Source organism: Macaca mulatta, chromosome 7 (assembly GCF_049350105.2).
Source record: "Macaca mulatta isolate MMU2019108-1 chromosome 7, T2T-MMU8v2.0, whole genome shotgun sequence".
NCBI classification, from domain to species: domain Eukaryota; kingdom Metazoa; phylum Chordata; class Mammalia; order Primates; family Cercopithecidae; genus Macaca; species Macaca mulatta.
The window spans coordinates 176453685-176467824 of record NC_133412.1 but is presented as its reverse complement, the minus strand read 5'-3'; the positions used below and the strand labels follow the sequence as shown (position 1 = coordinate 176467824).

Below are 14140 nucleotides of genomic sequence, written 5' to 3'. Positions count from 1 at the left end.
GTTAAGGGGACTTCAGGAGACAAAGCAGTAGGGAACCACCAAGGAGCCCATGAATGTTCCCAGGAGAGAGAGGGTCAGCTTTACCGTACTCTGCCAATCCAGATGGGATTGGAGCCCTTCCCCACTTCTCCCTTCCCGGTGGTGGCTCTAGATGGGCAGAAGGGGGCTGAGCGAGCCAAGGGAGGTTTGGGGAAGAAGGAGATGGCACCAGGCACAGCCCCCTTTCCCCTTGCTCATCTCAGGTCCTAAGGGGTCCAAGGGGGAAGATTTAAAGTTAAGGCCAGAGGTTTAGCTCTGCAAATCTCAACATTCTGATTTCTGAACCAATTTATTATTTCTGGCTTGAAGTAGCTGTAGAGTGCGTACATTTTAGGTTACTGGGGATAAGACTATGCTTAGTCTGGGGTTGGTGTGTTGCAAAGACCAGAAATTCACTGGAACCAGTCAAGTAGAAGTTTATTGTGAGGATACAGCAGAAGTTCACAGGTGCCTGAGGACACATACAGCTGGGCTTCCCTGGCCTAGGGGCCAAGAGCCAGGACCCATGGTTGCTCCATCTGTCAGCTGGTCATAGAGTCCCTGGCTTCTGAAATACTCATTCTAATGTATGATAGCAGCACCTCCTATGAGCCAAGCACTGTTTTCAGTGTTCCCTGGGTATCAACTCATCCAATCCCCTCCCAAACTCACTGAAATGCCGAGGTCAGTCCTATTATTCCGCCTTTACATCTGAGACTGAGGCACAAAAACATTTCTAGTCCAGGCTAGGAGGCAAGACCCCCACATACCCACTGTATCAAGTGCCGAGAAGGAAACCTGCAGGGCGAACTGGGGCCTGATCTCGCCCAGAAGGTTAGGTAAGGCGATGTGGAAAGAGAGATTTGGTTAAGTGGACAAAGTGGAGGCAGTGTGGGAGGGGCATCCCAGGCAGAGGGGCAGGCAAGTGCAAAGGCCGGGAGGCAGGAAGGAGCAGGGACCACTGAGGAGCAGCAAGGAGATCAGGGAGACTGGAGTCACAGGCTGAAGAGACATGGCAGAGAACAGGGTGGGAGGGCTGGGCAGGCCAGGCAGAGCCTGTGGTATCAGGAGATGGGAGCACATTGTCTACATCCAGTCACCTGTGAGGATACAGTTAAAACTTACACAGGGACAGGATGAAAGATGGAGATCTGGCCAGGCACAGTGGCTCACACCTGTAATCCCAGCACTTTGGGAGCCTGAGGCAGGTGGGTCATGAGGTTAGGAGTTCGAGACCAGCCTGGCCAAAATGGTGAAACCTTGTCTCTACTAAAACTACAAAAAAATTAACCAGGCATGGTGGCAGGTGCCTGTAGTCCCAGCCACTAGGGAGGCTGAGGCAGGAGAATCACTTGAACCCAGAAGGCGGAGGTTGCAGTGAGCCAAGATCATGCCATTGCACTCCAGCCTGGGCGACAAGAGCAAGACTCTGTTTCAAAAATAAAAACAAAAGAAAGAAAAAGAAAAGAAAGAAAGAAAGAGGCCAGATATCTACAAATGCAGATATCTGGCTATTCTACTGGTAAAGAATTTGGTCTCTGGTAATCCCAGAAGTTTGGGAGACCAAGGCAGGTGGATCACTTAGGTCAGGAGTTCAAGACCCTCCTGGCCAACATGGCAAAACCCCGTCTCTGCTAAAAATACAAAAAAAAATTAGCCAAGAGTAGTGGCACACACCTGTAATCCCAGCTGCTTGGGAGGCTGAGGCAGGAGCATCGCTTGAACCCAAGAAGCAGAGGTTGCAGTGAGCCGAGATCACACCACTGCATTCCAGCCTGGGCGACAGAGGGAGACTCTGTCTCAAAAAAAAAACAAACAAACAAACAAAAAAAACAAAAAAAAACTTTGGTGTCTATTCTAAAACCAGTGGGAAGTCTTTGATTTTGAGCCAGGTGATCTGCTCAGACTTTTTAAAACAACTTTTAATTAAGGTTTCATACACATACAGTAACATGCAAATATTTAGAATAGTTTGATGAATTTATACACTTTTACAGACCCACATTACAAGATGGCTCTGATGAAGATACAGAATGTACCCAGCCCCCCAGAGGCCTCTCCTTGTGTCTGCTTCCAGTTCATACCCCAAAGGCGACCAGTACTCGCACCTCTAACACCAGATTGTTTTCACCTGCCTTTAAGAAATGAAGGTATTATATACATATTCACACAGTGACATGCACTGATCTTAAGAAGACAATGTGAAGAATGTTTACTTATGTGTACTCCCATGTAACTACTACCCAAATCCAGGCATAGAACATTACCAGCAGCCCAGAAGGTTCCTCGCCCTGTTCCGGTCAACAACTCCGGCATAGGCAGCCACTCTTCTTCTTCTTCTTATTATTATTATTAAGGCGGAGTCTCGCTCTGTTGCCCATGCTGAAGTGCAGTGGAGCGATCTTGGCTCACTGCAACCTTCGCCTCCCGGGTTCAAGCAATTCTCCTGCCTTAGCCGCTCGAGTAGCTGGGACTACAGGCGCGCGCCACCACGCCCGGCTAATTTTTTGTATTTTAGTAGAGACGGGGTGTCACCGTGTTGCCCAGGCTGGTCTCGAACTCCTGAGCTCAGGCAATCCGCCCCCTCGGCCTATCAAAGTGCTGGGATTACAGGTGTGAGCCACCGCGCCGGGCCCTTTCCTGTTTTTAGCTCCAGAGATTAATTATGCTTCAGGCTCCCTTAGCCTCCGGCTTCAAACCCCTATCTGCCCCTTCATCGGCTCCACCCCTTCCCCTGTACTCGCGCGCCCCAGAAGCTCTCACCCACCCCCACGATTTCGGTGACCTTCCGCAAGCTTCAGGAATAGCCCCTCCTCTCCTGACGCCAAGGGTTTGTTGGGGTGGGGGGTATCTCCATCAACCTCCCTCCCCCAGCCACCCAAATTAACCAACAATCTTAGTAAATACAGCGACTCGCCAGGCAAACCCAGCCTGGAGACAAATATCCGCCCCGCAACCAAACTGTCACACCCAGGTATTGGTCTGCAGGGAGGGCTGGACAGTGGAAACTGAAACCCTCTGCAAGCCATCACGAATCCACCGGGCACTGGGGACGCTGGCTCCCGCCTTGGCAGCAGCCCCCACAAGCCTGGGCCCTGACCCCACACCGTCTGGGCTTCGATCTCTCGTCGGTAAAGTCAGGGGTAGGACCCGAGTCTTCTAGGACCAATTCGAGCTGGGACAAGCCGTTTTAAATAGCCCCGCCGAGGCCATCAGAGCTGCGCCTGCCGGGCGGCCCTCGACACCCACCTCGGCCGGGCCGGTCCGAGACCCCCAGGCAACATGGGCCCGCGGGGACTGTGGGACGGGGCCCGACGGCCTGAGATCGCGATTCTGCTTCTTCGATACTTGGGGTCGTCTTCGGCCCCAGGATCCGCAACGCGCGCGGTCGGACCCCAAACACCGAGGGAACCGGGTCCGCTGGGCGAAGGCGCACACGCCCACCGGGGCGCGCTCTGCGCATGCGCGGACCCCGCAATCTCGGCGGCGCACTCGCCCCGCCCCTCCCGTCCCCCCCGCGCCGCTCCCCGGGCCCGGCCCTGCCTTCCCAGCATCCCGGCTCCCTACGGCAAGCGGCGAGGCCCGAGCCCGCCGGGAGCTGGGAGCCGGGCGCGGGGCGGGGCGGCGCGCTGAGGTCAGCGCGGCAGTGGCCGGCCCCGCAGTGGTTGGCTGCGCCGGTGCTGGCCGCGCCCTGGTTGGCTGCGGGCCGCGGGGCTGGGCCGCCGGGTCGGGGCTGGGGTCGGGGCTCGGGCGCCGGCCGGGCTTGCGCAGCGCTAGGCTCCTCGCCGCTCCTAGTCTGCGGCGGCGGCGGCGGCGGGGAGGGCGCGGCCGCAGGCGGGGCTGAGGGCGGTGGACGGCGGGGGCGCGGCGAGGCGGGGGCGGGCCGCCCGAGCGGGGAGGGCGGCGGCACCGAGGGGAGGAGAGCGGCCCATGGACCCGCGGGGCCCGGCGCCCCAGACTCTGCGCCGCCGGGACGGAGCCCAAGATGTCGGCCTAGGCCGGGGCGCGACGACGCGGACGGGGCGGCGAGGAGGCGCCGCTGCTGCCGGGGCTCGCGGCCGCCGAGCCCCCGAGGGCGCGCCCTGACGGACTGGCCGAGCGGGCTGCGAGAGGCCGGCGCGTCGGGAGCGGGCCGCGCGGCACCATGTCGGCCAAGGTGCGGCTCAAGAAGCTGGAGCAGCTGCTCCTGGACGGGCCCTGGCGCAACGAGAGCGCCCTGAGCGTGGAGACGCTGCTTGACGTGCTCGTCTGCCTGTACACCGAGTGCAGCCACTCGGCCCTGCGCCGCGACAAGTACGTGGCCGAGTTCCTCGAGTGGGGTAAGTGCACGCCGGCCGGGCCGGACCTGCGGCCCTGCGACCCCTGCGCCCCCTCCCGCGCACCCCCACGCCCGCCCGGGCAGACCCTGCCGCCCTCCTGCCCACCCAGCCGGTGGGCTTCGCCTCCTCTCGCCCCGGCAGCGCCCCCGGGCCCGCTGCCCATCTTTCTCCAGCCGCTCCGTGCGCCCTCGTCCCTCCGCTAGCTCTTCATCCCTCATTGCCCTCCCCAGCCTGGACATCCGCGTTCGATCGTCCCGCCCCCTCATCCTGCCCCTCGGAGCCACATCCTACGTTCCCACTCCCACCCCCTCCCCCCTGCCGGGCCCTCGCCCTGGCCGCTTCCTAGATCCACCCTCCGAGTCTGGATATCATTTCCTGCAGCACTCCCTGGGATATCCGCCCCCGCCCCCGCCCCTGCACCTCGCCTTTAGGGTCCAGAGGCAGCGTGGAATTAGTTCACTTTCCCCACCCCACGCTCCTCTGCGTTGTGGGGGCAGCTGGGTGTGCTTTCTGCGTCTGCCTCGCCCACTGCCCCATGGGACCCCCTTGCATCTCCAGCGAGCCCAGCACTAACGGCCCCTCCTGGGTGACAGCCTGTCTACATCCCCTTGTTGGCCATAGCCTGAACACCCACTTTGCTGTAACACCTTCAAGGGGATTTTAAGGTTAAGGCTTTATTTTAAATAAACCGTGCAAGAGGACTTTTTTTTTGTTTCTTTTTAAATTCCAGTTCTGCTAGACCTTTGTGATATTTGGAGGGGTAGTTGGAGCTATCACTTAAAAACTTTCTCATCTGATTTTTGCATGCCTTCTCTAGTTAGTTCGGGATCTGTATTTTAATCATTGGTCAGCTAACCGATTATGCTTTTTTAGGACAAAAATTTGGTTAAACCATTTAACGATAATTAGGATCCTAAAGACAGGTAAAAGCGCAGAGTGAAACCCTTTTGCTTCATCTCTGCCTAACAGCGGTGTGCTGTCAAGACCCTCAGACTATCTCACCTAAAACCACTGAGTAGGAGGAGGAAATGCGTATGTTCAGGCCAGACCTATGAAAACCTTATCCTTGGGTCATTTGCGTCACGGGGCTAGGACTGTTCAGTTTGAACCAGTAATTTCTAATCTTTGGGGCTGATAAAGCTGATATTTATACGAAGAAACAAATGAAAGTGTTCCACAGTGAGGCCTCCTGCTCTGCCAGATTGGTAACTGGAATTTGGAATTTTGTTTACAAATAAAATTTAAGTTGCAGTATTCTTTAGAGGGCTTCTATTGAGTTGCTCTGTAGTGAAATGTTACACACTATCTTGTGAGAGCAGCAGTAGAAAGAGGCCCTGAGATCAAGGACAGCCTGTGATGCTTTATTTCCGTGGGAACTACCATTCTTGGTTAGTTATAGTATCAGTAAATTAAGAATATTTACTTTCTAGCATCCTTTGTCAGTGACATGATTTCCAACTGAATAATTAATTGACTTCACCATTGCTTTGAAAGTGAGTTCTTTGGTGCATGTTAAAATCTGAATATTTTGTTTCCAGTTTCTTTCCTTTATTTTGGAGACGGAGTCTTGCTCTGTTGCCCACGCTGGAGTGCAGTGGCACGATCTCGGGTCACTGCAACCTCCACCTCCTGGGTCCAAGTAATTCTCCTGCCTCAAACTCCTGAGTAGCTGGAACTACAGGCACGCGCCTCCATGCCCGGCTAATTTTTGTATTTTTAGTAGAGATGGGGTTTCACGGTGTTGGCCAGGCTGGTCTCGTACTCCTGACCTCAGGTGATCCACCTGCCTCGGCCTCCCAAAGTGCTGGGATTACAGGCGTGAGCCACTGCATCCAGCTTGTTTACCGTTCCTTTCTGATCACTGGATGTTGAAACCCACACAGTTCCACTGTCAGGTTCAACTTGGTGCACCACCTGTGAGTGTGACTGGGAGGAGGAAACAGAGAGAAAGTTGGTTTTGCTGGGAAGGTGTTGTCCCACTGGCCTCTGCCCTGGTTCCCAGAAGGAGATTAGTCTGAGGGCTGGGGCCCTGTGGGCCGTTGTGCAGCCGCCTCTCTCCACCAGGCATTACTGGTGGGTTTCCCTGGAGGAAGCTCTTCTCAGCATGTGTGGAGGTCACATTTTATGAGATCTGACCTTTCCAAATCTAAACAGGAGCTGTGTGCTATAACATAGACATGTTTTCAAAGTTATATTTTGGCTCTTTGGAAATTGTGATTACAAACTACATTATTCTCTTAGGAACTCAGTTTGCACAAAAGTATAAATTTTCAGTTATAGAGAAGAATGAACTTAGAAGGTGGTGTTTTAATGAAATATCAATATATTTTACAAGTATTTAAACTCATTTATGTTAACATATACATCATTGTAACTCTAAATTGGTGTATTTCTAGTTAACGTGTGTGCAGTTAGTATTTAATGTTGCTTGGAATTGCCTAGTTGTTTCGATTGGAAAGCACAGAATAATGCTTTTGAATAAAACTGTTTATAGAGCTATATTAGGTACTCTAACTTTCAATTACTTCTGCTCAGGAAACACATATAGGCTGTCAGTGAGTGGACTGTTCAGTTTTTGCATTCACCACTCCATGACATTTGAAACCTCTGATACATCGATTTCTGTCATGTGGAAAAGCCAACCTTTCCCCACTTCCCAAATCTTGCCAGGTATCTAATGACAATTGTGGAGAATTCTTGAAACTTAAGGAAGAAAAGTAGCTGATTCAGCCCAGATTTGGAGGCTTAATGAGGAAATTTGGAAAGTATAGGTAGTAAACTTTTTAAGTTTTAAAGGAAGATTGTGGCCTGGTGTGGTGGCTCATGCCTGTAATCCCAGCACTTTGGGAGGCCAAGGTGGAGGATTGGTTGAGCCCAGGAGGACAAGACCAGCCTGAGCAACCTGACAAAACCCAGTCTCTATAATAAATGTAAAAATAAAATGTTATAAAAATGTAAAAATTAGCTGGGCATGGTGGCGCACACCTGTGGTCCCAGTTACTCTGGAGTCTGAGGTGGGAGGATCACTTGGGCTTGGGAGGTCAAGGCTTCAGTGAGCAGTGATCGTGCCACTACACTCCAGCCTGGGCGACAGAGTGAGACCCTGTCTTAAAAATAAATAAAAGATTATTATTTTTGGCTCATATTTTCTTATCACCACAGTGGTTGCATGGGACAAGAGTCATTTCAACTTTTTTTTTTTGAGATGGAGTCTCACTTTGTCACCCAGGCTGGAGCGCGGTGGCAAGATCTCAGCTCGCTGCATGCTCTGCCTCCCAGGTTCATGCCATTCTTCTGCCTCAGCCTCCCAAGTAACTGGGACTACAGGCACCTACCACTATGCCCGGCTAATTTTTTGTTTTGTTTTGTTTTTTGAGACGGAGTCTCGCTGTGTCACCCAGGCTGGAGTGCAGTGGCGTGATCTCGGCTCACTGCAAGCTCCGCCTCCCAGGTTCATGCCATTCTCCTGCCTCAGCCTCCCGAGTAGCTGGGACTACAGGCCCCGCCACCACGCCTGGCTAATTTTTTCTATTTTTAGTAGAGACGGGGTTTCATTGTGTTAGCCAGGATCGTCTCAATCTCCTGACCTCGTTATCCACCCACCTCGGCCTCCCAAAGTACTGGGATTCTAGGCGTGAGCCACTGCGCCCAGCTGAATTTTTTTGTGTTTTTAGTAGAGACGGGGTTTCACTGTGTTAGCCAGGATAGTCTCGATCTCCTGACCTCGTGATCCGCCTGCCTCGGCCTCCCAAAGTGCTGGGATTGCAGGTGTGAGCCACCGCGCCTGGCCGAGTCATTTCAACTTTCATTGTAGGTTTTTGTCTTTAATTTTCCTATAGCTTGATTGGTTTCCTCTGTGAAATCTTGGACCTTAATGCTGTGCTTTGCATGTATATTTCTTTTCTTTTTTTTTTTCTTTTTTGAGACGGAGTCTCACTCTGTTGCCCAGGCTGGAGTGCAGTGGTGCGTTCTTGGCTCACTGCAAGCTCCGCCTCCCGGGTGCAAGCAGTTCTCTGCCTCAGCCTCCCAAGTAGCTGGGACTACAGGCACCTGCCACCATGCCTGTCTAATTTTTGTATTTTTAGTAGAGATGGGGTTTTACCATGTTAGCCAGGCAGGTCTTGAACTCCTGACCTCATGATCTACCCGCCTTGGCCTCCCAAAGTGCTGGGATTACAGGCATGAGCCACCATGCCCAGTCTTGCATGTATATTTCTTTATGCTTTTTTTGAAAATATCTTGATACATTTGAAGGAACATATAAAACACTTTATAGTTTCCAAATGTAAATAGTAACAAATACGGACAACCCAATGAGATGAATTTGTTGTCTTTCATCTTTGTCATATACAAATACTGTCTCATGTGTTAAATATTTTTCCCACATCTTATTTGTAACAGCTAGTGTTGCATTTGGATGGAGCTGATGTTTGAAATCCTAGCCTATGGGCATTGGACAGGCCCCAGTGGTCTTCTGCCCTGGCTGCTGTGTGACCTGCAGACCAGGAGGGAGGCCTCCGGGTTGATGCTGGTGTGGACACGCGTCACAGAGGCAGAACATGGGTTTCCAGTTCCCCGTCCGTCCGGGGCATCTTCTCTCGAGATGTGCTTCCTCTTCATGAATAGAATTAATCCTCCCAGTCTTCTGGGTGGTTCCTCATTTGTGGCTTTTCTCACCAGGAGTGTGACAGTATCTTCTCAGAGTCCTCCTCCATGGATATGAATGCCCGTAGCTGTTAGTGTGGGGATGGCCAGCCCAAGGTGTGAGTGGGATGACACCACCGAATTTAATAAGTAAGGGTTAACTGACACAGTGCTAAACATCTCATAATAAACAGTGCTAGGATTACAGGCGTGAGCCACTGTGCCTGGCTCAGATACATTTTATCTTAATGATTTCTCTGGATAGAATGTTTGCATAACATGGGAACACTTTTTAAAATAATAGACTTAAGAAATAGATCTTTTGAGTAAGATCTGAATTATAGGGAAATATTAGGATTGCATGATAAAAATTAGGTTATAATATAATTTAGATCATGTAGGTTCTATGGTAGCTGTTTGATACTGACTGTAATAGCATGAGATAGGACAGCTGAAACCATTAAACATTAACAACCCAGCCCTATCTTTTCTGTCTTAAAACTGCAGGCCGGGTGTGGTGGCTCACACCTGTAATCCCAGCACTTTGGGAGGCCAAGGTGAGTGGATCAGGAGTTTGAGACCGGCCTGGCCAACAAGGTGGAAACCCATGTCTACTAAAAATTCAAAAATTAGCCGGGTATGGTGGCACGGGTAGTCCCAGCTACTCGGGAGGCTGAGGCAGGAGGATCTCATGAACCCAGGAGGCAGAAGTTGCAGTGAGCTGAGATTGCGCCACTGCACTCCAGCCTGGGCAACAGAGCAAGACCCTGCCTCCAAAAAAGAAAAACCCCTTCCTTCCATGGCAGTTGGGCTTTACAAGTGAACAGCATCTATCTTAAATCTAGATTTCAAAGAAATAAAATTGGATTTGAAGAAATAGTTCTCACTTCAGGATACCACTGTGTGAGCTACCTGAAAAATTAAAATGTGCAGTGAATTGTCCTTCAAGCAAAATACTCAAATGCATGTAAATTACAGAACTCACAACACTGCAGGGTTGACAGAGAGCACCTCTGCTTGCCTCCACCCTCCCTCTTGTCGCCAAGCCAGGTGCCCTTAGATATCTCCTGTTTGTGCTGACATTAGTGATGCTGGATAAACAGGCAGGCACACAGGACTGTTAATTCCAAACTATATTAAATACAGTGAAACTGTCAAATGCTTTTCTCTGAAAAGAGACAGAAAGCTTTTTTTTTTTTTTGCTGGAAGAGACCAAAAACAATGTTACCATGTAATCTCCTCCCAAAACATACCTGTTAGTCCTATGACATAATACCTATTAGTCCTTGACCACGTTTGTTTTATTCTTAGATTCTTAGTGTTATGGGACGACAGTATATTATGGTTACCTTAAATTTGTGTGAGAAGCTCACGGAAAGGCTCTCTTGCTGATGGGAATGGATGAGAGGGAACGCACACTCCTTAAATCTAAAATGAGAAGTGTTTTGGCAGTGTGAACTGTGTGTAGTAACCTTTCTTCCCCGCCCCCCCACCCCCAATAGACTAGCCACTAACTAGGAGATAAAGGTCAAGTTTCAGTTTGATTTTAAACAATCTGTGTTGGGGGTTAGGTTTTTGGTTAGTTTTATTGATTGGTAGGTAACTGTGGCAACAAAATTGTTTTTTGATTAAAACCGCAAAAAGAATCGATATGTAATAGAGAACTTTGGATTTTTGTTTTTCTTAGGAATTAGACATTCAAAGATAACTTTGAATGGAATGATATAATTTCATTCAAATTCTGTCCTTGGATTGGAGCCTCTTTGGAGAACACTTGGGACCTACTGTAAGGTGATTCCCAGTGTTAATTTAGATGATGATTTCCCTGACCTCCAAAATCGCAGAGTCGTAGGTTGGAAGACTGTTAGGAATTTTTTTTTCCCCCCCAAGACAAGGTCTTGCTCTGTTACCCAGGCTGGAGTGTAGTGACTCTATCATGTCTCACTGTGGCTTTGACCTCCCAGGCTCGGGCAGTCCTCCAGTCTAAGCCTCCTGAATAGCTGGGACTATAGGCATGCACCCCTACACCTGGCTAATTTTTTATTTTCTGTGGAAACGAGGTCTTGCTGTGTTGCCCAGGGTGGAATTGAACTCAGGCTCAAGTAATCCTCCTACCTTGGCCTCCCAAATGTTGGGATTATAACCGTGAGCCACTGCGCTCCGCTGTGTGAGGAATTTGGGGAGGTCGTATGAACCTGCCCTCCAGCCTGCTCCCCGCTCCCCTTGGGTAAACTAGGTTCTGAGCATTTTCCCTGTTTCTGGAGGAGCTGCCCTCTAACCAGCATTTCTTTCCTTCACAGGACTGTGGTCAGCCTCAAGCCTCCTTGCAGGTGCCTGCTTTGAAATATCTTTATTTTATTTTAGCCCTTTCTTTCTATTCTCATTGTTAGTGACCTAGCTAAAGCTCTCAAGTCCTCAGGCCTAAATGAATGCCTTTCCCACTTGAAGTTTTAAATACCTCTGCCAGATCAGTCTCAAACTCTCTTCAATCACTTCACCTTTCCAAAACTGCAATGCCTTCATATTCTGTTGCCTTTAAAATAAAAAGTTTGATATCCACAAGTCAGTATTAGAATTTGAAATTGACCCCAAAAGACGCATCTAATATTAGTTTTAGAAGTTAAGGTTATGGCCAAGTGCAGTGGCTCATGCGTGTAATCCCAGCACTTTGGGAGGCCAAGGTGGGCGGATTACAAGGTCAGTAGTTTGAGACCAGCCTGGCCAACATGGTCAAACCCCATCTCTATTAAAATACAAAAATTAGCCGGGCTGGTGGCGCACACCTGTAATCCCAGCTACTCAGGAGGCTGAGGCGGGAGAATCACTTAAACCCAGGAGGTAGAGGTTGCAGTGAGCTGAGGTCGTGCCATTGCTCTCCAGCCTGGGCAACAAGAGCAAAATTTTGTCTCAAATTTAAAAAAAGTTAAGGTTAACAACACTTCCCACCATGCCCCGTGGGGTGATTTTCTTTAAATATAGTTTAGCTTTTATCAATGTAATGCATTTATTTAGTTTTGGAAACCAAGCAGTACTACTGGGTTGTCATGCAAGATAGCAGTCCTTCTACCAGTTGCTTGCTCTGCGCTCCAACTTCCCACAGACTGCCACTTTTAACTCCTCTGTTTCTACTTATCATTTTAGTTAGGATCACATTTAGCTGCCAGTAATGGAGAACAAAGTGACAGTGACTTAAATAAAATCAGGTTGATTTCTCTCACGTGAAGTTGACGTGTCCGCAGTCAGCACTGGTTGGACGGCCTTGCTCCAAGAAGCCTCCGGGGCTGTGGCCTTTTCCCACCCTCAGGCCACCATCTGAGACGGTGGCCATCCCACCCTCCTTCAGCCAAGCAGGCCGAGGGTGGGCTGTTACTATACAAGAACCATGGATATTGGTGGGTGCTGAGCAATGCCTGCCTTAAATTTCATATTTCTGTATAGTATGCTGGTACTGCTAATTTCTGATTTTTCCATTTTAGACATTGTCTGCTGACTTCTGCTGTAGAAGAGGCTTTAGAACTGTTCTACATTCTCCCTCCACTGCTTGAAACACATTCACCCCTTGCTCTTTTTCTGTGTCCCAAATATGTTTATATAATTTTGTTTAAATTAATATTCAGTGTCTACACTTTTTATTAGGTAACTGTCTTCACAGCTAAGCCATGTAAGATACAATTTACTAAGGGAAATATTTTTGTGTTATTGGAATGAACTTTCTTTCTTTCTTTTTTTTTTTTCTTGTAATAATCTCATGGAGTAAATTTTTGGTTTTTTTTTTTCTTTTTGGAGACAGAGGCTCACTCTGTTGCCCAGGCTGGAGTGCAGTGGCATGATCTCAGCTCACTGCAGCCTCTGCCTCCCAGGTTCAGGTGATTCTCCTGCCTCAGCCTCCCGAGTAGCTGGGATTACAGGCACCCGCCATCACGCCTGGCTAATTTTTGTGCTTTTAGTACAGATGGGGTTTCACCATGTTGTCCAGGCTGGTCTTGAATTCCTGACCTCCAGCAGTCCACCCGCATTGGCCTCCGAAAGTGCTAGGATTACAGGAGTGAGCCACTGCTCCCGGCCGGATTTTCTTTAGCTTGGTTTTCAGTGTACAGTCATGAATTTAGTGCCAGACGTTTAACTAGAACTCCTCCATTAAACACCTCAAATAATCTTATCACCTTCATCCCTTCCCAGACCTGCCACTTCTCTGTTTCAGCCTGGGCTGTGTGTCCTGCAGGCCTGCTACTGAGCAGTCCTTGGAGTGCTTTTCATTCCTTGCAGGGATTATTTGTGTCTCTTTCCTCTGTTGAATTCCCTTTTCTGGATTCTGTGTCTTTTATCTTTCGGTGGAGTGAATCTTCTAGTAGCTTCCTGAGAAAGAATTCATCGGAGGTAGATTTTTTGAACCAAGTCTGTCTGAAAATGCTCTTTCTTTTGTTTTTTGTTTGTTTGTTTTTGGGAGATGGAATCTTACTCTGTTGCCCTGGCTGGAGTGCAGTGGCGTGATTTCAGCTCACAGGAACCTCTGCCTCCCAGGTTCAAGTGATTCTCGTGCCCCTGCCTCCCGAGTAGCTGGGATTACAGGCGTGCACCACCATGCCTGGCTACTTTTTGTATTTTTAGTACAGACAGCGTTTTGCCATGTTGGCCAGGCTGGTCTTGAACTCCTGCCTCAAGTGATCCGCCCACCTCGGCCTCCCAAAGTGCTGGGATTACAGGCATGAGCCACTGTGCCGGGCCTTGTTCTGAGTTTTTAAGGAAAGGTTCTCAACTTTATCCTCTAGTTTTTACATTGAATTTTTGTTTGTTTGTTTTTGTTTCTGTTTTTGTTTTGAGACAGAGTCTCGCTCTGTCACCGAGGCTGGAGTACAGTGGCGTGATCTTGGCTCACTGCAACCTCTGCCTCCCAGGTTCAAGCAGTTCTCTGCCTCAGCCTCCCGAGTAGCTGGGATTACAGGTGTCCGCCACCGTGTCCAGCTAAATTTTGTATTTTCAGTAGAGAGGGGGTTTCACCATGTTGGCCAGGCTAGTCTTGAACTCCTGACCTTGTGATCCACCCGCCTCGGCCTCCCAAAGTGCTGGGCTTACAGGCATGAGCCACCGTGCCCAGCCAAGAACACTTAAAAATGAAAGATACAATGTCAGAAACCAAAATTCAATGTAAGGCTGGACGT

General features: G+C 49.7%; 1 protein-coding gene and 1 long non-coding RNA gene across 6 annotated transcripts in view; both read left to right on the top strand.

Moving 5' to 3' along the window:
• The first annotated feature begins 440 nt into the window (after positions 1-440).
• LOC144330431 (uncharacterized) lies at positions 441-3472 on the top strand. The gene is made up of 2 exons (XR_013396597.1): positions 441-1195; positions 2669-3472. It is a non-coding gene; the product is annotated as an uncharacterized LOC144330431 (long non-coding RNA).
• A 311-nt stretch (positions 3473-3783) lies between these two features.
• The window catches only part of CDC42BPB (CDC42 binding protein kinase beta), a 136526-nt gene continuing 126169 nt past the window's right edge, over positions 3784-14140 (top strand). For all 5 annotated transcript variants that reach the window (XR_013396589.1, XR_013396588.1, XM_028851887.2 and 2 more), the window contains exon 1: positions 3784-4337. Coding sequence is in view for 3 of the 5 variants with exons in the window: in XM_028851887.2 (XP_028707720.2) it covers positions 4163-4337 (175 nt within the window). In the remaining 2 variants the exon portion in view is untranslated. The remainder of the gene's footprint in view (positions 4338-14140) is intronic.